Raw genomic sequence first — 24284 nt, 5'->3', positions numbered from 1 at the left:
GCATTTATTTGTATGACGATACAGATATTTGTTCCTGAGTCATGGTTGTTTTCTATGTATTTAAGTATTTATATATTATATAATTATATCGTTGTCTGAGTACCCACAACACAAGCTTTCTTGAGCTTACCGTGGGGCTTAGTCAATTTGTGTAAAAATGTCCTATAATATTTATTTATTTATTTATTATTTATTTATAGGTGCAGTGATTTGAGCACGCCATCTAGTAGGGTCTAACTGTTACTAATCGTGCCAATCTTTTTTCAGGACTACCCGGCTTCAAGGCGGGTCTCACAAAGGTAGCCAGTATGGCGGCGTCGGCCGCGCTAAGCTTCCAAAATGGGAAAGGATTCTGGGACCTTTACAACGCGATCCAAAGCGATGTCAACTGTGAGGTGAATTACCAAAGTCGCTCATCCTTGATGTTCGCCATCAGATATATCGGAGTGGCTGAGGTGATCACAAATATCTGAACACGTCTCTATTGTTAAGGCGTTAGAGTGCGTGTTCAGATATTTTTGAGCACCTCGGCTGCTCACCTATATTTGATGGCGACGTACACAAGTATCCACTTTCCAAGATCTCGGTAGGTACAGTCAACTGTAAAAATATGGGTGTAGCCAACTTATTCAAAAATATGTCCCATAGTTCTTAATTCGCTGAGAGCTATGGGAATGGGACATATTTTTGAGATGATTTGTGCACCCATATTTTTACAGTCGACTGATAAAATAACGCTGTCTAGTGAATACGAATAACACCGTTTATTTCCAGTTAAAGTACAGTCAAAGAATTATTTAATTTCCGACCCAATTCGTACAAATTTCACAGTGACAATCAATATGAAAATCGCTTGAAACCTCATAGTATTGTCACTGTGACAAAGTACATAATGTGTAGGTATTTAAATTCTTTTGACCGTACCTGCTGTTTTAATTAGGTACCACCCGCCTTTCCTTAATTTCATAGAAATTCATTTAAAACCCAGATTGCTTGTTTCCCAGCAATAAGTGCGAAAGTGGTGGAGTTCAAAGATTCACTGAGCAAACTAATAGAGAGTAATTTAAACCCTTTGTGGAGCGAATTTAAATACGCCGCTTTATAGCAACGTTTCTGAGCTTTAGATACAGTAAAGTTCTAGTATTTGCTGGCTTCACGTTACAAATTTCTTGGTAAGTACCAGTTTTAAGCAGTGTCTGTAAGACACGGCGCTGGTTTCTAGGGCACCCAATTAGGTACATTAAACTTACATTTAAAGGTATAATAATGACGGGGCATTCATAGTGAATTCTCACCGAATCTTCACCAAGTTTTCAGACGGATGTACTTATGATTAGTTTATTTAGTGACAGATAATCCATTGTCCATCCGATAATTATAAAAATGAATCACTATTTTGCATAAGATTAGCCAGTGCTGTGTAATGATTAATGAAATAAAAACCTCAAAAGACCCCGCGTACCTATTTGTACTTGTACAAATTCAATTCGAATTTTGAACACTTAGGTATTAAAGTAGGAAAGTAAGTAAAGTTCTATAGTAGTTTGTGCTACAAGGGATCAAAATGATACATTTCCGTCAAGGGCGTACATTGAATCCTGAATTAAGCGATGGATTCTAAAGTAGAATCCTGAGCGTAATGAGGGATTCAAGTGTTAACGCCCAAGACAATAATTTTGATACCGTGTGACACATACCTAATGCTTTTCACATCAACTATGAGGAAATTGTTATGTTCCAAAATAAAGCTGGTCAAACAAATCTTGTCAGTAAAAAAAGGCGCGAAATTCATATTTTCTATGGGACGATATCCCTTCGCGCCTACAATTTTCAAATTTCCCGCCCTTTTCTACTGACAAGATCTGCTTGACCAAGTATATGTATTATTTGACCAAAAAAAAATAGTATGCAAGAAAAAAAAAATCGTGTCCTTGAAAAGTACAACTTTGATCCCTCCTAGCAGGGAAGAAAAGTGCCACTTTGATCCCTCCTAGCGGGGAAGAAAAAGCCCTTTTTCGAATAGGTGATGAGAAAAATTAAAAATCGTATAAATGGCCGTTTCTTACGAGGATACTTTTACGTATACTCATTTTTTTTTTCTATTTGCAGGCAAAGTACCCCGCAGACTGTGCTTCGTTCCACGAACACGAACTGAAGGTCACCACAGAAGTATACCACAGTGAATTATAAACTAATTTTATAGGTGGCAACACTCGCCGCCCATGCTTATCGAATTTAAACCTTATTTAATAGGACAAGAGTCGATAATCGCTTACGAGTTTTAGATTTTTTTTATTTAGTACAGGGAACACAGTGAATTGAGATTGAGACATAATATATAGACATAATAATAATATTTATTATTATTTTAATAATTTAAATCATTATATTATATTTTGAAAATGTAGTTTTGCAATGTAAAATAATATTTATGGTAGACTAGCTGTTGCCCGCGACTTCGTCCGCGTGGACTACTTTTCCGCGTTACTTTTCTTGCATTCTAATAATATGCTCTTATACAACGATTCAAGTCCCGCACTTAAAAAAATGTTTGACGTTCATACAAACTTTCATCCCCTTTTTCACCACCTTAAGGGATGAATTTAGACAAACGCTGAAATTAGTTATCTTCTCTTTTAATGAAATAAGTTTTTACGAAATTAAATATTCCTAGCTTAAAATAAAACTTGACCCAATACAAATTTTCAACCCCCTTTTAACCCTTTTAAGGAATGAATTTTTAAAAACCCTGAAATTACTTTTTTTGTATTCTAATAATATGCCCTTATACAAAGATTGAAGTTCCGCACTCACAAAATATTTGATCTCCATACAAACTTTCAACCCCTTTCTCACGACCTTGGGGGATGAATTTTAATAAATGCTTAAATTCGTTTTCTTGTTTTGGAATTTAATACCTTTTTGCATAGTTTCAAGTTCCTAGCTTAAAATTAAATTTGCATCCCAAGACGAACTTTTATCCCCTTTTTAACCCCCTTAGGGGTTGAATTTCCAAAAACCTTGCAATTACTTTTTTCGTAATCGGCTATTATGCCTTTCTAAGAAGTTTCAAAGCATTTGTAATGGATTCAAACTTTAAACCCCCTTTTAACCCTTTTAGGCGATACATTTTACAAAACGCTGAAATTACTTTTCTTGCCTTCTAATAATATCCCCAAATACAAAGATTCAAGTCCCGCGTTCGAAAAAATGTTTGAAATCCATACAAACTTTCAACCCCCTTTTCACCACCTTAGGGGATGAATTTTCAAAAACGCTGGAATTAGTTTTCTTGTATTTTAATTTAATACCTTATTGCAAAGTTTCAAGTTCCTAGCTTAAAATAAAATTTGCACCCCAAGACGAACTTTCATCCCATTTGTAACCCCCCTTAGGGGTTGAATTTCCAAAAACGTTGCAATTACTTTTTTTTGTAATCGGCTGTTATGCCTTTCTAAGAAGTTTCAAAGCATTTGTAATGGATTCAAACTTTCAACCCCTTTTTATCCCTGTTAGAGGATGAATTTTACAAAACGCTGAAATTACTTTTCTTGTCTTCTAATAATATCCCCAAATACAAAGATTCAAGTCCCGCGCTCGAAAAAATGTTTGATATCCATACAAACTTTCAACCCCTTTTTCACCACCTTAGGGGATGAATTTTCAAAAACGCTGAAATTAGTTTTCTTATATTTTAATTTAATACCTTTTTACAAAGTTTCAAGTTCCTAGCTTAAAATAAAATTTGCACCCTATGTCGAAATTTCATCCCCTTTTTAACCCCCTTAGGGGTTAAATTTTCAAAAACCTGGCAATTACTTTTTTTTGTAATCGGCTATTATGCCTTTCTAAGAAGTTTCAAAGCATTTGTAATGGATTCAAACTTTGAACCCCTTTTTAACCCTGTTAGGGGATGAATTTTACAAAACGCTGTAATTACTTTTCTTGTCTTCTAATAATATCCCCAAATACAAAGATTCAAGTCCCGCGCTCGAAATAATTTTTGATATCCATACAAACTTTCAACCCCTTTTTCACCACCTTAAGGGATGAATTTTCAAAAACGCTGAAATTAGTTTTCGTGTATTTTAATAATATATCTTTTTACGAAGTTTCAAATTCCTAGCTTAAAATAAAACTTGAACCCCATACAAACTTTCATCCCCTTTTTAACCCCCTTAGGGGTTGAATTTCTCAAAATCGCTTCTTATCTCTTGTACACTTTATAAATGTAATCTGGTGTGAAAATTTCAACTTTCTATCTTTTGTAGTTTCGGCTCTGCGTTGATGAATCAGTCAGTCAGTCAGTCAGTCAGTCAGTCAGTCAGGACACTTGCATTTATATATATAGATAGATTTTACGTACATAAGTTACTCAAAGAAATTTTACATTCTACCTAAAAATCCTAATTTTAATATGTGACGGAATCATTTTATTATGTGACTGAAATAAATAGATTTAATTTGTGTACTTACTTAGTTTTAAAGTACTTAAGGGTAAATTATATTTTTGCTGGACATTGGTGCTAGAATATCGCATATTTTCCTTTTCTGACTCTTATTTAAGAAATAACTTTAGGCATTTTTATACATCCTGTTTTTCTCCTTTAGTATCTCTGCTCAAACATTACTTTTTAAAGCATTTGCCTGGATAAAGACAAAATATAAACATTTTAGGTAATTTCGCTCAGTTAAAACAAATCCTCTCATGTTTAACATTTTCTGAAACATTGTTCTCATTTTTTATGGCGACTTTCTTATCTGTTTCATTAATCTTAATTATTAAGTATCAAATTAAATGGTCAATCAACTTTTTGTTGATGTTATTCTATTTCCTCGTCTCGTGGAAAAAAATGGCGTTAAGAAAAATTGTTATTTGTGGCGTTCCACGCCTAAAGGATCGTTAAGCTTCAAGTGCAATAAGGATATTTCCATCTGAAATTCCAATAGAAATTCAGATAAAAAGGTCCTTGCAGGTGTAGCATAAGGACCAGCAGGTAAGCCACACTTATGTTTCATAACATAATCAAACATAGGGTAATGACCCACAAAAATCAAATTGTTCATTAGATAAAATATGCAATAATTTTGTATAACTTATATTCCCATAAACTAAAAGTATAATTTCTGGAAAAAATTGTTTATTTATGTTTCAATTTTTACATAAATAGGTACTTATTACCCGCCTATAGTGTTCGAGGAGTTACACTGTTGTCCAAGATAGGTAACCATGGTAACGACGTACAAAATAAAGTTGATTGACCTCAATTATTTAGATTCATGTATAAGCGGTTGTGATCGTGTAAATATGTATCAGTGTATCCCATCCTAAGTTTTAAAAGTGAAATGCAAAAAAATGTACGTAATTAAGCGCAGTTAAGAAGCTGTGATTAGTCTTAACTTAATTGATTCATTTGTGTTACGAAAATTAACTATGTAAATTGTATTGTTTTATTGTACTTAATTCGTACACATATAAGTCTATAGCATACACTAATAGACTTTCATGCATCGAACTTAAATAGAAATGGCTTAACTGTGGTAACACAATGGAATCAATTAACTTTAATAGACTTTACAGGTGCTTAACTATGTACAATGTTTTTGCAATTCACTCATAATAAGTTTAAATAAAATGGAATAAAATAAATAATTGACTGAAAACGTTCTTTTATTCAGTAGGTAACGCAATTGGAAGATATTCTAACTTCTAATAATATAAAACACAACTTTGCCTGACAAATAACTAAAGCCAGACTAGGAATATATGATCACGCGCCATGTTGCGGAATTTCACTGGAACTAATTTTTTCAAACTATACTGAACTGTCAACCTATATAGTCTAAGAGCTAGCCACGGAAATAGGTATGCAATTTATAGAGTAACGAAATCCCTCTAGTTAGTATGCCATACTATCATTATTAATTAATCCGGGCGCCTAGCAGCTGTCTAGCGGTGGGCGTGGGAGTGGATGGGCAACAAAGCGGTTGTAAAATCAATTGAAGGTGTGCAATTTATAGAGCTCTGTGTTTGGTGTGATATAATAGCTAATTAGGTATTTAATTCAAATGTAACAATGCCAGGCGTTTTATTTGGGGGGAAAGTAGTGCCAGGTGATGAAAATACACAATCACTTGTGCGCCTGCAGGAAGTACTCACAATTGCTTTACGCATAGATTGTGAGTCATGTGCAATTTGCTCGTGATCTTTTAGATTGACATTATTTATTCACAAAACTAAAATGTTTACCCCCGTGGCGTCAGTGGCACGGCAAATGGGATGCGCCGTTTGGCGTTCAAAAGGTTAAATATGATTTCAGTTTGATATTTCTTTAACATTAGTCTAAATGCATTAATCAGGCAAAGTTGAAACACCTATAAGTGGTGAAAGTGAAAATACATTATTAGATTCATGACCGAACTATTATGTGCAAAACAATTTCTATAAATATATACATTTTATACATTTCAGCTCAGGTATGTATTGATGAATCTCAGCCTTATATACATAATTTTGTACTATATTATTATAATGTATTATCCATTTTGGTCATTCTTCACATTTGATAATTTGATTTTCAATCATGATTAATACAAAAAAAGTAATTAAATTAAAACAATGTCTACTTTGGACGGATTTCTTCATTTATTTGGTCTATAATATTATTTATTAAAAAAATGACTAGATATGATAATGTTTAATCATAAAAGGTACCTCCATACCTACTTTTTTTGAGAACCATTAAAAAATTACAATCTTAAAAATTGTTAGCAATCAAGTGCTTCTCGTTAATTTACTTTAGATAAGTATTCGTCATATTTTACAGCTTGTATTATCCTTGTAGTGTTTTTTTTTTTGTTTTCTCGGCAGCAAAATGTGTCCACTTCTCGTGCCATGAAACACTCACTACGCTTAAGATTGTATAAACTACAATTTTTCACGACTCCAGGCAACGATAGAGTGAAAATCAAGGCCTCATCGATTTTTGACGAGTTTTGACGTAATCATCCAAAAGTCATGCTTCGAATGTCCTCGTTTCCTCCTACGTCATGCTACCATCATCCGATGTCCAGACCCCCCCCCTAATTTGAAATGACGTAATTTATGAATAGCCCCTTAGCTGCTTTTTTGCAACAAATAACTACTAATTAGTATTTTTAGTAAAAATACTAGTACTCAATATTAGTCTAATTCTTTCGATTCTCTCGATCATTTGAAATCTTAGTTTCCACATTAACTAAACTTAATACAAAAAAATAATATCTTATCTATATTAAGCCTTTGAGATATGAGATCAAAAATGTGGCAACTTTCTATCTCTAGTGAAAATTCAAAGCATAGGTATTACAACTATGATATTGATAAGGCTAATATGTGGCTTTCCACCACAGAAGGTTCCTCAGTGCAATAAGGATGTTTCAATCTGAAATTTCAATTGAAATTCTGATAAAAAGGTCCTTATTGCAGGTGAAGCATAAGGACCCTTCTCTGCTGGAAAGCCACATATTTTTAATAGTAATTGGATTACTTTTTAACTGGGATATTCTTGCACACCCACTCCATTCCTTCCTAAAACAAAAAAAAACATGTAAAATCGAAGTAAAATTGACCATATGGTCGAAAACTAAACACAACAACCAACTAATAAAACCACCAACAACCATCATCATCATCATTGTCCCAAATTCCATATCGCTAATTTAATTGCTTGGTTTACTAGCTCTAATGTTTGACAATCCAATGACAACATAACTACTGACATATGTAAATTTATTAATTTCTGCTACCCAAAGGTTGACTGGAAGAGAAGAAGAATAAGACCGCATGTTGTTTACCTCTGCGTGTATTTCTGTTTTCTTTTGTATTGTTTTCTTTTATGTATTCGTATTGTATTGTATGCTCAGTATATCTCTCTGCAATAGAATCCGAAACAGGAGATCCGGAACGGACCAGTAGACATTGGTTGGCGAATTGCTACTCAGAGCCTGGGCCTGGGCCGGGCATGTATGTCGCAGAGATGATAGAGGAGGTGGAGCAAGCAAGTCCTAGCAAGGTGACCAGATCACAGACCTGATGAAGATGTATGTATGTATGTAAACACTTTATTGTACATAAGACAGGTTAAGATACAATTAAAAGAAAGTATACAATGTACAAAGGCGAACTTATCCCTGTAAGGGATCTCTTCCAGTCAACCTTTGTTGTGGTTGTTGTTGTCAAGATGTCAGTATAACATCAAAAAGATTGCAGTACAGGCCCACTCTAAAAGAGAGAAACGGCCAATCTGGCTGGTTGGAGGAGATTAGGAGAGGTGTGTGCCCAATAGTGGGAGCATACTTGAGGAATATGAGTCATAATTGAGACCTCGAACAAGATGGGAGGATGAACTCAAACTCACAGCGGGCCCGAACTGGAGAAGAGTGGCCCACGACAGACCCCAATGGAAAGAGCTAGAGGAGGCCTTTGCCAAGCGGCACACTGAGCTTAGAGGCATACCTACTCTTTTTTTTTTTTTTTTTTTTTATGAAATAGGAGGCAAACGAGCAGACGGATCACCTGATGGTAAGCGATTACCGCCGCCCATGGACACCCGCAACACCAGAAGGGTTGCAAGCGCGTTGCCGGCCTTTAAGATGGGAGTACGCTCTTTTCTTGAAGGTTTGTAGGTCGTATCGGTCCGGAAATACCGCTGGCGACAGTTCATTCCACAGTTTGGCTGTGCGAGGCAGGAAGTTTCTGGAGAAACGCACAGTTGAGGACTGCCAACCATCCAAGTGATGAAGATGGTAATGTTGTCGCGTAGGGCGATGGCGAAAAGAAGCGGCAGGGATTAATCCGAACAATTCCTCGGAGCACTCCCCGTTATACATGCGATAGAAAATGCAGAGCGAGGCTACATCTCTACGCAGCGCCAAGGAGTCAAGCCGTTCCGAAAGACGCTGGCAGTCAACAATTCGAGCCGCTCTTCGTTGGATGCGGTCCAGAGGGAGAAGCTGGTATTGGGGTGCCCCTGCCCACAGATGAGAGCAGTATTCCATGTGTGGGCGAACCTGCGCCTTATAAAGCTGTAGGCGCTGGGCCGGTGTGAAATACCGTCTCGATCTGTTGAGCACACCGAGCTTCTTGGAGGCTAATTTAGCCTTACCCTCTAGATGACCGCGGAACTGGACTTCACTCGAAATGTCGACACCAAGGATTCCGATACTGGCTGCGGCACTCAGGGGAGTGCTCTCAAAACGAGGTGACGCGACAAACTCTAACTTTTTTGCGGTAAACGCGCAAACCTGTGTCTTGCTAGGGTTAAAACGGACTAAGTTAAGTCGACCCCATTCAGAGACTTCCTTTAGGGAAGTCTCAATTTCAGACACAAGTTTGTTCCGGCTCTCGATGACGTTTTCCCGAGAAATATTGGTGCGGCCGGTGTAAAAGGCATCACCTGTACTATCAACTCAGAACAAAAGGGCTTAATAAATAGATAGATAGAATTGACTTATCTGTGGAAGTACTTACTTTAACTCCGGTGCCGTCGGTAGCCACACAGCCCTGTATCTGCCAAGTGCGGTCCCTGATCAGGTGTAGACCGAGATGGGTCGCCACCTCACTTGCAGGCAATGCTGAAATCAGAGACAGCTTGTCAGTTTCTTTTTTGAAATGAAAACTTCTGTAGAGGCGCTGTGCACTTTTTGTGATGGGGAAAAAATGTTAAACTCGCGACAGGTCACGTGACCGTAAGATTCGTAAGACGTAAGACGGACACGTGACCTGATCGAAAAACTGTTACAATGTCATTGAGTTTTCACTTCTGCCGGCACTCCCGGAGTGCAACCCGTTGTTTTTTTCATCTTTTTAGGGTTCCGTACACAAAGGGTAAAAACGGGACCCTATTACTCGAATCCACTGTCCGTCTGTCTGTCTGTCACCAGGCTGTATCTCATGAACCGTAATAGCTAGACAGTCGAAATTTTCACAGATTATGTATTTCTGTTGCCGCTATAACAACAAATACTAAAAAGTACGGAACCCTCGGCGGACGAGTCCGACTCGCACTTCTCCGGTTTTTTAAGCTCATTAAGGTACCTACTTAACTACAATTTAGGACATCAAATTATTTTGCTTAGTTTTGGGCAAGGTTGATCCGTGTAAGATGTCCCCTAATATTTATTTATTTATTTAATGATCAAGATAAAGGTTTGATTCCTGCCTGGGACACTGTGAAGCTTTGTCAATATTTCAGTTTATTGCAAAACTTTCAAATGATATTACAGCTTGGCAAAAAAGAGTAGAAATTAAAATGTGGCAACACTGTAGTGTCGTCCCGTTTTCTTATATCTATTGGTTTGAAAGGGACGACACTACAGTGTTACCACTTTTTAATTTCTACTCTTTTTTGCCAAGCTGTACTCCCTCCCACTCCGGGCGAAATAAAACTGTGTTCCATTTATCACACCTGACCTTACTCCCACCATCTAGAGCAGAGCCCAATTGGGGAAGTACCTCCACCTTAAGAAAACTGCAGCCAAATAACACTAACACCCTGCTCATAGGGACTTGCGTGGAGGGCCAATACATAAACATAAAACTCCGTATAAGATGAATATCTAGGAATCTAAGGAAAAAACGTGCCTCTTTCATTTTTAGTTTTAATCATGTGTCGATAGATGGCAGTAAATTTACTGTGACTACAAAATTTACTATGATAATAACCCTCTTTACTATCTATTCTCTTTGGCCAAAGAAAGTGCTGCCATTTACCGTTTTTCGTACGTTTTCTTGTGCATAGTACTCGTACTCACGGCTCTTATGCTGCCCCCTATAGTTCATGCAAACGTCTCCATACTTGATGAGCTCAAGGTGAAAGAGAGGCTCTCAGCTACGGTCAGAGCGTGTGGAGAGCTTGTTGTCCAGGGACGGGTCAATGGCTGTAGGTCAAGAGGACGTTCCCCAATGCTTTGGACGGATCAGATAAAAGCCCTTACCAACACCCCACTTAACACATGTGCCAGAGAATTAGCGCATGTGGCGTAGAATCGTTCGTCGTTCAACGTGATCACGACTGCTCTGCCAAGAGTAATTCGACATAGAAGAGATAGTCCATGCACACTGCCTATAGTGTTGTGTTCCTGACAGTGAGTAACATTGCCAGGGCTCAACGGGGTCTTAGGGTCGGCAATGCGCATGTAGAACCTCTGGAGGTGCAGGCGTCCATTAGCTATGGTGACCGCTTACCATCAGGCGGGCCGTATGCTAGTTTGCCACCAACATAGTATTAAAAAACACTTTGTAATGGTTTCTATGCTCACCAGTAGACAAATCCTGCTTGTTGGCGTAGACTAGGAGTGGTACATTCCGAAGCTTGTCATCTTGTAGCAATTCTGACAGCTCCTGACTTGTCTCCTCCAGCCTTTGGTGGTCTGAGCAATCTACTACGTAAATCTGAAAGAGGTATAAAACATATAAAATCCATGCTCACATAATTTAACTTTTATCTTTTTTTGCATATTAGGTACAAGCTTTTATTTAACTTGCAATGTCTGTATGTATGTATGTTTGTTAGGGTCAAATCTTGCAAGCTACATTTGTAAAATGGATAAGGTTTTGTGAAGGAAGGTTTGCGAGATAATTATGCATCTACAGTGAAAAATCCAAAAAAATACTTACTAAAATATCAGTATTTTCAAAGTAATTCCGCCAGTAAGGTCTAATCTTCCTTTGCCCGCCGATGTCCCACACATTGAGCTTGAAGCCACTGGACAACACCGACTTAATGTTGAACCCAGCTGTTGGAGTGACGTGCGTCACATCTTCAGATGCTAGCTGCTTCAAAAGCGTCGTTTTACCAGCATTGTCTAGCCCAAGAAGTAGCAATCTTAGCTCTTTCTCAGGGTTAGAACGCAACTTCTTCAGTATATTCAATAGACCCTGAGAATTAAAGGAAAATTTAAGTTTACAGATACTATTGCTTGCTGTACGGCATATCAGTATTTGGCCCAACTTACCATCATGGAGAAAGACAAGTGTTGAGTAGAATAACTACGATCGCTATACCACACGCAGTTGATACCTAGTTAATAAATGTTTAAGGACTCGGGCATATTAATCGAATTACTACTTCGCGTGTAACAGAAAAATTGTTGGCATATCGATGTTTCTATGGCAACAACGTCAAAGTTGTCAAATCTAATACGTTTCTTTATACGTGATTTTTTTAAATCCACAAAATTAGTATTTTCCAATCATAACTCTTTTGAACTTGATATAATATCTGAATAAAACTTCAGTAATGCTGTAAAATTGATCGGCTAGATTTTATGAAAGTTCTCAATATCATGTTTTATTGTATATTTGTATACCCATTTCAACAGCAAGCGTAGAATGTAACATTAGTTCGGAAATTAGCAATTTTTTAAACATTCCCGTTATGGAGTTCTAATTTCTGAACGAAACCTTCATTTGACGTTTTGCTCCTGTCATTTTGTTTGACATTTCAGACCCCATGCTCGCTCGCACTTGGCCGCGGCGCGTTTGCTTTGGTCAACTAAGCACGTGTTTTTATTCATAACTCTTCTTCAAACTTTTCTTTCGTGAACATGGGCAAAGTAAAGCAAGAACCAGTAGAACAAGAGGACATGGACACCAGTGTGAAGGCGGACCCTCAAAGTTACGATGACAAGGTTGACCACTGTAGCGTCATTGCGAAGCCTATGGCACCGAAGAAATTGAGCAAAAAGATATACAAGCTCATCAAAAAATCCAGCGGACATAAGAATTATATTAGAAACGGGCTTAAAATTGTGCAAAAGCAACTTCGTCTTGGTGAAAAAGGGTAAGTAAATAGTGTTGTTGTTGTAATTTGGAGGTTATGTTATCATGGTTAGAGCTCAGATTCAGAATAACTACAAAAGTTAATAAGATTCTGTCACCTAACTTGAGTGTACTCGTATGTCTATACGTAATTAAATTGATTACGCGACGCGCGCGGATAAATTGATAGTTTAGCATAGCATAGAACTTTCAAGAAACCTCATAATGATAACGAATTCCTTTGTGTTTATTAGATCTGGTCACTACACAAGAGACAGATGCAATTCCATTCACAAACATTCTTTAATATAATGTGTAGTACTTACTACTGAACCAACATTAAAATATTATCAAACTCAAAAAAAACTTACTATCTTTACAGCATGGTCTTCTTTGCTGGTGACATATCTCCAATCGAGATCATGTGCCACCTCCCCGCCGTCTGTGAAGAGAAGGACGTCCCCTACTGTTACACCCCGAGCCGCAAGGACATCGGAGCCGCCATGGGCACCATGCGAGGCTGCATCATGGTCCTCGTGAAGGAACACGAGGAATACAAAGATTTGTATGATGAAGTGAGGAGTGAAATAAAGCTGCTTGGACATCCATTATAAATAGTGTTAGCTTAGGTTAGGTTAAGGAAATATATGTTTAAATGACATTTTGTTTTTCATTACACCACAAACTGGTTCATAGTTCAAAATCATAAGTAGGCATCTTATAGTGCAGGCACAGAATAAATAATAGTACTACCGTACAGAAAGGAAACTTCCTACAAAACTGGAGTGTGACAGCAGTTCAGGGTCGATTCATGCTGTCCCTTTATAATATATGTCACTATCCCTTATGGCTATTTAGGGTTGTCAAAATTTAAGCTATTATGTATGGTCGTGCACGCAAAGGGATGTCAAGTTTTCTCAAACCTAATAATTGCTACAAGCAATGCTGAGCCGAACGGAGCCGAGTTTGCCCGAAGGGAGGAGTTTCCCACCCCTGGTGCGGGCACCAAATAGTTACTTCAGGGGTCTTGTTTTAAAATAAAATGACCATTGCAGTCCATTTCTACTTGAGTTTAAATAAGTAATGTATGTAGATATAAAGCTTTTATGCAATTGGCTTTTGCAGATTCTACATTGATAGGTATGAGGAGATCCTTATTATCTAAAGTGGGTAGTAGGTAGTCAAAAACATTAAAACAATTATTATTTGACATACATTTATTACACTTATTAAAATCTAGGGGTATGTAAAAAATGGCAGATTGTCACTTATTGACAGTGAAGATTGGCAAAATACAATTACTTTAGTTATGCCCTAATTCACTAGAATGCCTAAACTATCTACTAGATTGGCTTAGGTAATAGATTTCAGTAAATCACAAAGATAATTGTATTTGGAAACAAGTAACTATCAAAAATATTTTTTAGACTAGTAGTTAGGTATGTAAGTTAGTAGGGTCAAAAAGAATAGATAGTATAGAGCGGTCCTGTCATTGTAAATTTTGTAGTCACAGTAAATTTACTGCCATCTATCGACACACGACTAAAACTCAAAATGAAAACGTATAAAGTTATCAAAAAATGTATATATATGGATAAATGATTTTATTATTTTTATATCATTTTGATCCATGTTCATTCACTGATATCTATGTGTAAAAATTGTTAAATATGAAACGGTGTCGTCACGCCATCTAGCCGAGGATAGGCTAAAGGTGTGTGCGGCATCTATTCGAGAATGACTTTTTTTCCACGTTTTTTCCTTAGACTTTATTCGTCTTATACGAAGTTACATATGTCTTTGGTAGGGTAAAATGCGGTGTCCTACCTGACCGAAATAATAAAACTTTAACACTGGCACTATATTTTCATATAGGTATGTATACTATTTTATGTTATGAGTAATATATTTTTGGTCTAGCCCAGGAAATAAATTTGCATTTAATTTTACAGTTTAACTCACGTATTTTAAATCACTCGCGCGACATGTCTCCATTTTCAAGCACTAACAGTGCATGAGTAGAGCCAAAGAGAATTTGAAATAGAGATTTACTGTCATGGTAAATTATGTAGCTACAGTACATTGCCATCTTTCGACAGAAGATTAAAACTGTTAGAACGCCATTTGACTTTGATCATTATTCTTTCACTGATATGTGTTAACTTGTTAAATATTAATATTAACGCCATCTACTCGAAAGTAGGCTGAAGGTTATAGCACCATCGCTCGAAAATATTGCACCATACCTTTGGCCTACAGTCGAGAAGATGGCGTTAATATTAATATTTAACAAGTTAACACACATATCAGTGAAAGAATAAGGATCAAAGTCAAATGGCGTTCTAACAGTTTTAATGTTGAAAGATGGCAGTATTTAGAGTGGCTACATAATTTACTTTGACAATCCGCCTCTATACACTCTATTCTCTTTGGTAGCGTTCACGAGTGACCAAAGATACGTGAGTTAAACCGTAAAATTAAGTTGTCATTTTTTTATATTATTGTAGCGGTAAAGCGCGCGGCTTTCAAACCAGAGGTAGGGGCTTCGTACCAATAAATTACTTGAAACCATACGAAAGTTCAATACGTACCCATACTATACTTGTATTGGTACAACGTAAAAAGTGATATAGCAAGATATAGTCGGCAGAAGTTGCTAAGCGGGCGACGTGTTCAAAACACAAACAAAACATCCTCCAAACTTAGCATAGTCGCGCTACCCCCTCTGCCACGCATACGGTAATTTTACTCTACTCCATGTTCGAGTCAAAAGTGTATTTGTGTGACGTCCGTGTATTTGAACGGACCAATCACGGCACGGGATTTCGCTCACCTCGTCCCGCGCACCCCCGCATTTTTGTCATCATCGGTTGCATGAAATAATTGCTCTAAACTCGGTCTAATGGTTCAAAATGACCTGCACACACGCCCTCTGCAATAAAAGCGTGATTTGAACCTATTAGCCCCGCTTAGCCACTAAGGGCCAACCGCGAACCACCTTCGACGTGTTGCCTCCCTGTCACACTTACGTATGACTTTACAAGTGTGACAGAGAGGCAACACGTCGAACGTGGTAAGGTAGGCCCTCTGGGCGCTGACTGTACAAGGTAATTTTGTCATGTGCAACATACGGATTTACTGAAACCTATAAACCTCTAGTAAATACATACTAGTAATTGAAGCAATTATCAACATTTACAAGTAACCCTGCTTAGAATGAGTGCTGAGATCATAGTTAAAATACTTAACGTCTCTCTCCGGGAAAAGGGACCCTCGGTCCTTGCGATCAAATTAGAAAACAGACCTTATGGCAAGGTAGGCATGATCACTTTTCGAAGCTAACAAGGGTCCTTAAGGGTCCTTTTCTCAGAGAAAGACACATTTAATGTCCTAAAATAGTAAGAAAATACAGATCTTTTTCAATGTCTTCGAATGTAGCGATGTTTTAGGAATTTGAAGCATTTTAAGTAGATGCTAGTCTGTTTGAAAGATTTTAAACGTTCAATAAAAATTGTATGTTTTTTCTTTTAATGACAGAAACGTGCTGTTGCCTTTTGCTTCAATAAAGGCGTAATAGAGTGACAGAGAAAGATGCCCACAATTTGCAATCTTCGGTGTTTATGGTAGGCCCTCTGATGTATAGCTCAGATGCTCACACATATCAGACGGAACAGACCTCTATTCTCAAGGCGTTAGAGTGCATGCATGGCGACTGAATCATAAACATGGGCCATTATCTATGAAAAGGGACCTTATTGTCGATGGCGCTTACGCCATTATTAACGAAGCTCCGATATGAATAATATGCCGCGCGACGCTGCGCGACGACGTCACATATTCGGGCTGTAAGTGATATACTAGGATTACGGGTAAGTAGATGATGATGATGATAAAGTGATGTTTTAGATATAAAATCTTTCAAACAGACACGTTATTTAACATTTATCATTAAAATACGTTGACGAGACAATGATTATGAGATTTTGTACTTCAAATTCATTAAACCTTTTAAAGTGACCCAATGACGCTAAGAAAACTATTACTAAAATAAAATATAAGATTAAATAAATGTCTCCAATAAATGTGTAGCTGCCCAGAAAAGGGCCCTTAGTGCAATCGCCGTACACGTCAAGCATCATTATTATTAATTTTACTGTCTCTTGCACTATGGACCCTTTTCTTAAAACTCCATAAAATAAACATCGAGAAAGGTCAAGCTCAGTTCATTTTCAATTTACAAAACCATATTTCCATAGGTATACTATAATCAAATTAATTTCCATAGGTATACTATAATAAAATTAATTTCTATAAGTATTAAACTTAGAGCATTTAATAACTGGATTGGCCATTAAGAGCTTATCCCTCTGCCGAAAAACTTGCACCATTGTGCAAACTTTTGTATGGACTGACATGGCTATTTGTACGTTACGTGCAAATCATGTAGAAATAGCAATACATTTGACGTCCCCTCCCCCGCAAAAATCGGCAGACTGTTTCGTAAAGAAAATGACAGCGATGACATCTCCAATTACTAGATGCTCTAAGGTATTAAAATATTGTACCAATCGATTCCAATCTGAACTTTAATACTTCACCCTACAGTCTAAAATTAGATTTAAAAGCACTAATTCAAGGCCTATGAAGGTACATTCCCTTACAGCCAAACATGATAATAATAGGATATTTGCTTGCAACAAAACGCACCAGACTATAGTCTGGCAAACCCAATATTTCAGTAAATAAAAAAACTATAGACTCATCCCTTTTTGCGTGGTAGTACTAGCATAAGACAAAGACAGTATGATTCTCTCTATATATGTTTGAAATGAGACAGTCCCTGGCTAAACTATAATAATGCGATGCGACTTTATTTAGCCTCGTAAGACCCAATGTGCATTACAATGTACACTCTGTTTCAATCCAATTCGAACCTTTTGAAGACGAAATAAAGTAGCATTTCATTTGTTACATTGTTTTCTCAAACAAACGAAAGTCACCCGAATGCACTATATAACAAGGTTCAAAATAAAAACTGGGAAACTTTGTATGGTGGGCCTTACGAGGTTAAAACAATCCGTACAATTTAATTTTTATTGTGCACCATTTTTACCATAAAAGACTTATTTTATTCATTAATTCCAGCCATTTTACGTTGATAAAAATTATATGAGGAAACTCCTTTTAGACATTGTTTTGTTTGGACATCATCATAATTAAAAATAAAATACTAAACAACCATTTGACAATTCGGTAAGTCGTCTATATACTGGACTGACAAATGGCTACTTACAATAATTTGTGGCTTTCCACAGAGAAGGAGCCTTCTCTGATGAAAACTTTCCTTATGCACATAAGGATCCTTCGCTGCAGGAAAGGGTCCTTATGCACATGAAGCATAAGGACCCTTCTCTGTGGAAAGCCACATTTATCCATCTTGTCCCGCTAACTGGTGCGTTTAACAACTAACTACGAAACATCTTCACTAGTCTCAACAATCTAAACCTCAACAAACAACATCTTGGGTTGGCCATTTCCAAATATTTTATGCTTTTCTTACTTAGAATCGTTCAACACTTTATGTGATTTTTTTAATGATAATTTTAATGTGTCTCTAAAATACGTTGATAAAATGTACAGCCAAAGAATTTACTTTCCGACTCATTTTGTACCTTGTCACAGTGACAATAGTATGAGGTCTCCAGCGACTTTCATATTGAATGTCACTGTGACAAGGCACAGAATAAATAATAGTACTAGGTACAGAAGACTCACTCTCTAACAAAACGCGTCTGTTACGATCAGCACAGATATGGCCGCTAGGTGGCGACAGCGCCACGCGCGGCTTATGGCAAACCCCAAAATTGGTGTGGAATGGATGTACTTTTAGCTACCTGTAGCAAAGCGACGAAATCGCGGAGTGAGCCACGCCTGGACAAGGTACGAAATGGGTCGGAAATTTAATTCTTTGACTGTACCTACTTTTTATAATACGTCTTTCACAAAAAAAATGCCATTCAAAATTAAAACTACAATTACATATTTAACTGTAACAAATTGTATTATCTTCAAAATATTCTCGCGACATTTTTTTAACCTCCATATTGAAAATGCTCTTTAGAGAAGGCTGCAAATGAAAAGTTTGGAAATAGCCCGGATACTTTCCATTTCTTACATGGAAATGTAAAATTCATTAGAAAGACAAAATTCATCAATCCCATGGATTAATTAAAAGTTTGGTAACCCATCATTATGCACAGTTCACATTATACAGGGTGTCCATAAATATGGTTTATAAGTTTTAGAGTAGGTATATCTTTAGGACATACTGATTTACCCAATATTCGCATAGCTTTTGTTTAAGACACTTAATACACCTTTGGCATGGTAACAACATTCAATTCCTAAAAGATAATTACTGCATTTATAATGCAAAATCACAGTTTTACACTTTAGGCAACTTCACCAAGGAATGACAATTGCAGGTAGGTAGGTATTTTTTTTCTATACTCAAGCTCAATGAACCGAGTCATTATGTATGTAATTACCATTAAAGTGCCCCTTTTCTTTGCTCTCGGGTGTTTTTCTTTCTCATAATCGTTATCATTTCCTATCCCTACTTTAGTCAGACATCCCCAGTCTGAAAAAAAACCAACGAAAATTAAAGAAAACTGCTTTGTACAAACATTTAAAAAAAAACGCTTGCACCGAGCAAGACCATTGATACCTATATAGATCAGTAATTATAACATGAACTGCACAAAATTTACATAACATTCGCGTGGTTTGACCATACCGATCACAGTTTTCGTTAAATATAACCTATCACAGACTACGTAATACTTAATGCTTACTACGTAATAATAAATGCATAATAAATACGTTATATACGAGTACAAATGATTATACAAAGACAAGATAGTAGACGCGAGTGTAAATAAAACAAAAAATACTGAAGATACTTAGCGCCACTTGCACCATCCCACTAACCCGTGGTTAACCGGTAAAACCTGGTGTTACATGGTTACCAGTACAATTTGCCACTAGGTTAACGGTTTAACCGGTTAACCTCGGGTTAGTGGGATGGTGCAAGTGGCGCTTAGTGGTTAAAATGACAGTAATTCATTTAATTTTAAAGTCTGACCAGTAATATATGATCAAGCGCCATGTTGCGGAATTTCACTGCAACTATTTTTTTCATACTATACTGAACTGTCACCCTATACATGAGAATAACAGCGCCCTCTTGACAATGATCATTATGTTAATGGTCAGGCTTTACGAGTAGGATATCATGTCACAGTTTTACATAATATGGTTAGTCTGGAAAAAGTGGGGAGAGGCCTTTGCCCAGCAGTGGGACATTAAAGGCTCCCAATAATAATAAAATAATAGAATGATTGCAGTTGCAGTGGTGTTTTAGAAATATATTTTCATTGTGCCTTGTATAATAAAACGGTATGTTTGAGTGGGTAATTCCGAAAATGGACAACAGACTTTGCATCACGTTTTTAAAAATAGTTACACATGTCTGACTTACAAACATCGTGTTATATTTAGACTCACGATTACCACCAAGTCAAATAAAGCGTAACGTACACAAATGTTATAATTACAAGTAAATAATATAAAGATCAATTAATAACGAACAGGGCATTTTTGTAAGTTAAGGCTAATCTGTCAATTTCATCACTGGATCCCAAAACAAGGTTTTGCTTTAGATACTTTCATCTTACATACTTTATGTAGTAGACATCCACACGTCATCAGCTTTACAAGCTTAATCTAATACTGTTGTAATATTTACATAAATAATTAGGTAGTAAAATGTAAAACAAAATTCATAATATCGGCCTGATCATTTCGAAAGCAACACCCTGTATTTTTTTCGTCCGTCAAATACATTGTGGCATTAACATCTAAAAACAATTGACAGATGACAGGCAATTATAATGATATTTAAATTAAATTGATTCCAATTGCTAACTAAAACAAATGTTACCATTCTAATCCTTTCTTAATCTAACAGATGGCGCTCTTCACATTTATATTAATTCCCTTGTCTATGTTAACTCTACTATTTAATCTACGCCTACAAGTGCAGTACATTCTATAAATATAATATAATACTCGTACAATAATAGTTAATTAGTAAATAATACAATAATTACATTAATTACATAAGAGGTAGGGTCATAAATCATAATACAGGCTGTCTCAAAAATTGTGGGTTTACGGTTGGGCTTTACTGAGCAAATTTTTATCAATTTTATGACTTCAGAGATTCGCATGTTTTTTTTAACCCTTTTCCAGGCCGCGCCAATCTACAAGGTTTCCCCAAAAAATTCAAATATATTCCTATCAATCCAGCTTTGATGATATGATGATTCATTTGAAGACAAGTCACATTTCCCGAAGCAATTTAATTTCAACCTTAAATCGGAATGGTAAACTTGAAAATCTATTGGCGCGTATGTGGTCGATAAATCCCTTCCCTTAAAGGGATAAGTTCGCCTTTGTACTGCCTATCCTGTGGCATAAATTTGTTTTGTGTTTTGTACAATAAAGAGTTTATACATATACATACATAAATCGTACTATACCTGGAAAAAGTGTTAAAAATGGTCCACAAAGAGCTCGAATTTATAACTCCTTATTTCGTCTCATCCTTCGAACGTCACGCCTATCGTGCAGCGCGTCATCTTGAACCTTATTAGAAGGCACGAAAGTTGATATTTGGGAGTCAGAGGTAATACCACCATAAAAAAAAACTAATTAAGAAATATTGAAGTATTATCTCGCTCTTTCACCCTTGCCATTATTTATGAGACAGCCTGTATAAAGGAACACGAGTTATATACCTTTGAATTACACAACATTATTTTTGCTAAAAAACTTGTTCTGTGAAAGGTAAAGGGCAGCCCTTTTAGTATTTTAGGCGAGGTACGCACAACCCGATTAGTGTATAATTGATTTTATGTTTGCAATGTTTGCGAACTATACATAACTATACTATTATCATATAACCAATAGCCATATCGCCGCTGGAAAGCAATAATGCTGTAACTCGAACTACAATTGTGTTGCGGGTTACAGCATTATTGCTGTCCAGCAAAAAGAATTTGAATAAGAGAGTTACTGTCATGGTAATTTTTTTAGCTACAGACACTACAGACATCATATCGAGCCGGATTGTCAAAGTAAATTATGCAGCCACTGTAAATTTACTGCCATCTTTCGACAGACGATTAAAACTTTCAGAACGCTATTGGACTTGGATAATTATTCTTTTACTGATATGTGTTAACTTGTTAAATATTAATATTAACGCCATCTACTCGAGCGTAAGCTGAAGGTTATGGCGCCATCGCTCGAAAACATTACACCAACCTTTGGCCTAGTGTTCTAACAGTGTTAATCTTCTCTCGAAAGATGGCAGTAAATTTACAGTGGCTACATAATTTAATTTGACAGTCCGCCTGTATACTGTACTCTAATTTCTTTGCTGTCCAGCGACGATATAGTAAAGTCTAGTTCTGACGGTTACATCAAATATTGGGGACAAAAATACCACAAATCGTGGCTGTAGTGCCTGGCTTCTATCAACTGATCAAGAACCAGAGCTTAATTGCTGTTTGTTAAAAATTACTGTGTAAGGGGGTTTTCAAAAAAGTGTACCATTTACAATTTTTCATAAAACTTGTAAGTATTTTACTTTTGAGTTATTTCAACTCAGAATCACGAGGACTATTGATTAAAAGAAAGCAAAAAGTGTCCCCAGTTTTTCATATAATTTTTGGGAGTCAGTTTTGTGACAGTTCATACAAAATGTATAAGAAAATACGTCACATAACTGACAATTTATTTCAGACACTTTTTCGTTTTGAAATCGATAGTCCTCGCGATTCAGTAGAATAAGCCAATAAGTTGAGTTATTAAAAATAAATGGTACTTAAACTTTTTTCTAAAAATACCCGTAAAGGTGCACGTCTCGGTTTCTTCGAAATTTAAATTAAGATAGGTCCTATAACCATACTTTTCTTATCACGTCCGATCCATAGTCGTAAACGTCAAAAATCTTAATTTAATATAACATCTACGAAAAAAAGCACCAAGCAAAAACCTATCTCCACACCGTTTTACAGGGTTTATTTTGGATGATATCTTAGGTTGATTGTCAATTATTGGCCACCGGTTAATAACTGGCCACCCTTCAATAACTAGCCACCTTATACTTAAATGAATTCTGTTTAGGTATAAGTACGTGAATAGAATTCATTTTTAGTAAAAGGTGGCCAGTTATTAAACTGTGTCCAGTAATTGACGAATTACCCTATTATGCGAAAAAATAAGGTCCACCGATAAGAGTTTTACTGTTAGTACATACCATGCCAACTATGCCAAGGCAAGTCGCTCTCCCTACTAAGCTACCAAGTCATTTACTGATGTGACGTCGGAAAGTTTCCATAATTGCAATATTTATATTTCGGAATTCTAAAAATTATAGAAAAATTTCGGAAACATCTCATATTTTTGTATTCGCTCCGTGCTCGACTGTGGCGCCGCCCTAGTGGATGTGAACCGTATTGTTCATTTGATAGTTGGCACCAGCCAAATAGTAGGTAGATGTCCCACGAAAATGTATATTTTCAACACATCGTGCGACGCCAGGTCGCTTGTATTTCCGCCACCAACTTCGCACATAGCCAATAGGAATCGAAATTTCCAAAATGAAAGTGTCCTTTGTTTCCTGTAAATTTTCCTGTAATTTCCGGGAACTTAAACTTTTTGGCAACTTTCCCAACTTGCACATTAAAGTGTCGAGTCAACTAAATTTTTTAATAACTTTTATTCCATATCGGTAGTGGTGCTTTCTTTTATTTACGCTCCAATATTTACACATGACCGCTATACTTGCCACAAAACTAAATGGCGAGTCAGGTCATAATGCCATTCCTTTCACTCTTAGGTGGTCTTAACAAGGGTAAAGGAGATAGCATCATGATCTCAGTCGCCAGTTATAATGCAATTTCTTTCACTCTTAGTTCGTCTTAACAAGGGTAAAGGAGATAGCATTATGATCTCAGTCGCCAGTTGGTTTGCGTTAAGTATAACTTTGAAGGCAGGCAAAAACTAGTCTAAAGATTAAAAATCACACAAATGATCACTTTTCTTCGAATAATGACGATCCTTACGCTAAGTATTACGTGATAATATAGAGAAATATAAGTAAAAAAAGACTGGTAACTCCATATATCAGTTTTCTTACCAAAACGCGAGTTATTTTATAGTCAACATCTAGCGTCAAGTACCGGAATTTATCAGTACCGCTAGTTGAAAATAGATGTCGTGACGACCGAAAAGTCTAATACTCAACAATTTTCAGCTAATATTATAACCGGATTAACCGAAACTCTATTTTCAACTTCTACTTGTAATATTAGTTGTAAATTGTTTTATCAGTACATTTTTCGTCAGTAGC

At 36.5% G+C, this 24284-nt stretch overlaps 3 protein-coding genes across 6 annotated transcripts in view; 2 read left to right on the top strand and 1 right to left on the bottom strand.

Moving 5' to 3' along the window:
* LOC134801033 (uncharacterized) overlaps positions 1 to 24284 on the top strand; it is a 338387-nt gene that overhangs the window by 48081 nt on the left and 266022 nt on the right. For 3 of the 4 annotated variants that reach the window (XM_063773540.1, XM_063773543.1, XM_063773542.1), the window contains 3 exons: positions 268 to 395; positions 2110 to 2434; positions 4352 to 4676. In XM_063773540.1, coding sequence (XP_063629610.1) covers positions 268 to 395; positions 2110 to 2190 — 209 coding nt within the window. In that variant the 3' untranslated portion in view covers positions 2191 to 2434; positions 4352 to 4676. Of the gene's footprint in view, positions 1 to 267; positions 396 to 2109; positions 2435 to 4351; positions 4677 to 24284 lie in introns of those variants that run through there. The other variant, XM_063773541.1, reaches the window with a different exon arrangement.
* Positions 7137 to 12147, bottom strand: LOC134801054 (ADP-ribosylation factor-like protein 3). Its single transcript, XM_063773582.1, has 5 exons — positions 11998 to 12147; positions 11660 to 11920; positions 11302 to 11434; positions 9512 to 9615; positions 7137 to 7570 (listed from the first exon to the last, which is right to left on the bottom strand). The coding sequence occupies exons 1-5, from the start codon at positions 12001 to 12003 to the stop codon at positions 7526 to 7528; spliced, it is 549 nt and encodes a 182-aa protein (XP_063629652.1). The 5' UTR covers positions 12004 to 12147; the 3' UTR covers positions 7137 to 7525.
* Positions 12488 to 13463, top strand: LOC134801235 (H/ACA ribonucleoprotein complex subunit 2-like protein). Its single transcript, XM_063773768.1, has 2 exons — positions 12488 to 12824; positions 13185 to 13463. The coding sequence occupies exons 1-2, from the start codon at positions 12589 to 12591 to the stop codon at positions 13414 to 13416; spliced, it is 468 nt and encodes a 155-aa protein (XP_063629838.1). The 5' UTR covers positions 12488 to 12588; the 3' UTR covers positions 13417 to 13463.

The sequence above is a fragment of the Cydia splendana genome, chromosome 21, assembly GCF_910591565.1.
Source record: "Cydia splendana chromosome 21, ilCydSple1.2, whole genome shotgun sequence".
Lineage (NCBI taxonomy): Eukaryota > Metazoa > Arthropoda > Insecta > Lepidoptera > Tortricidae > Cydia > Cydia splendana.
This window is presented reverse-complemented; position numbering and strand designations above follow the sequence as displayed.

Bases quoted from the DNA above. Each gene is read 5' to 3' on its own strand.
- LOC134801235 (XM_063773768.1), top strand. From the start codon at position 12,589: ATGGGCAAAGTAAAGCAAGAACCAGTAGAACAAGAGGACATGGACACC. The intron at 12,825-13,184 runs GTAAGTAAATAG...CTATCTTTACAG, and splicing joins CTTCGTCTTGGTGAAAAAGG to CATGGTCTTCTTTGCTGGTG.
- LOC134801054 (XM_063773582.1), bottom strand. The intron at 11,435-11,659 runs GTAAGTATTTTT...TACCTCTTTCAG, and splicing joins TTGAAAATACTGATATTTTA to ATTTACGTAGTAGATTGCTC. The intron at 7,571-9,511 runs GTAAGTACTTCC...TTTTTGTTTTAG, and splicing joins CCGACGGCACCGGAGTTAAA to GAAGGAATGGAGTGGGTGTG.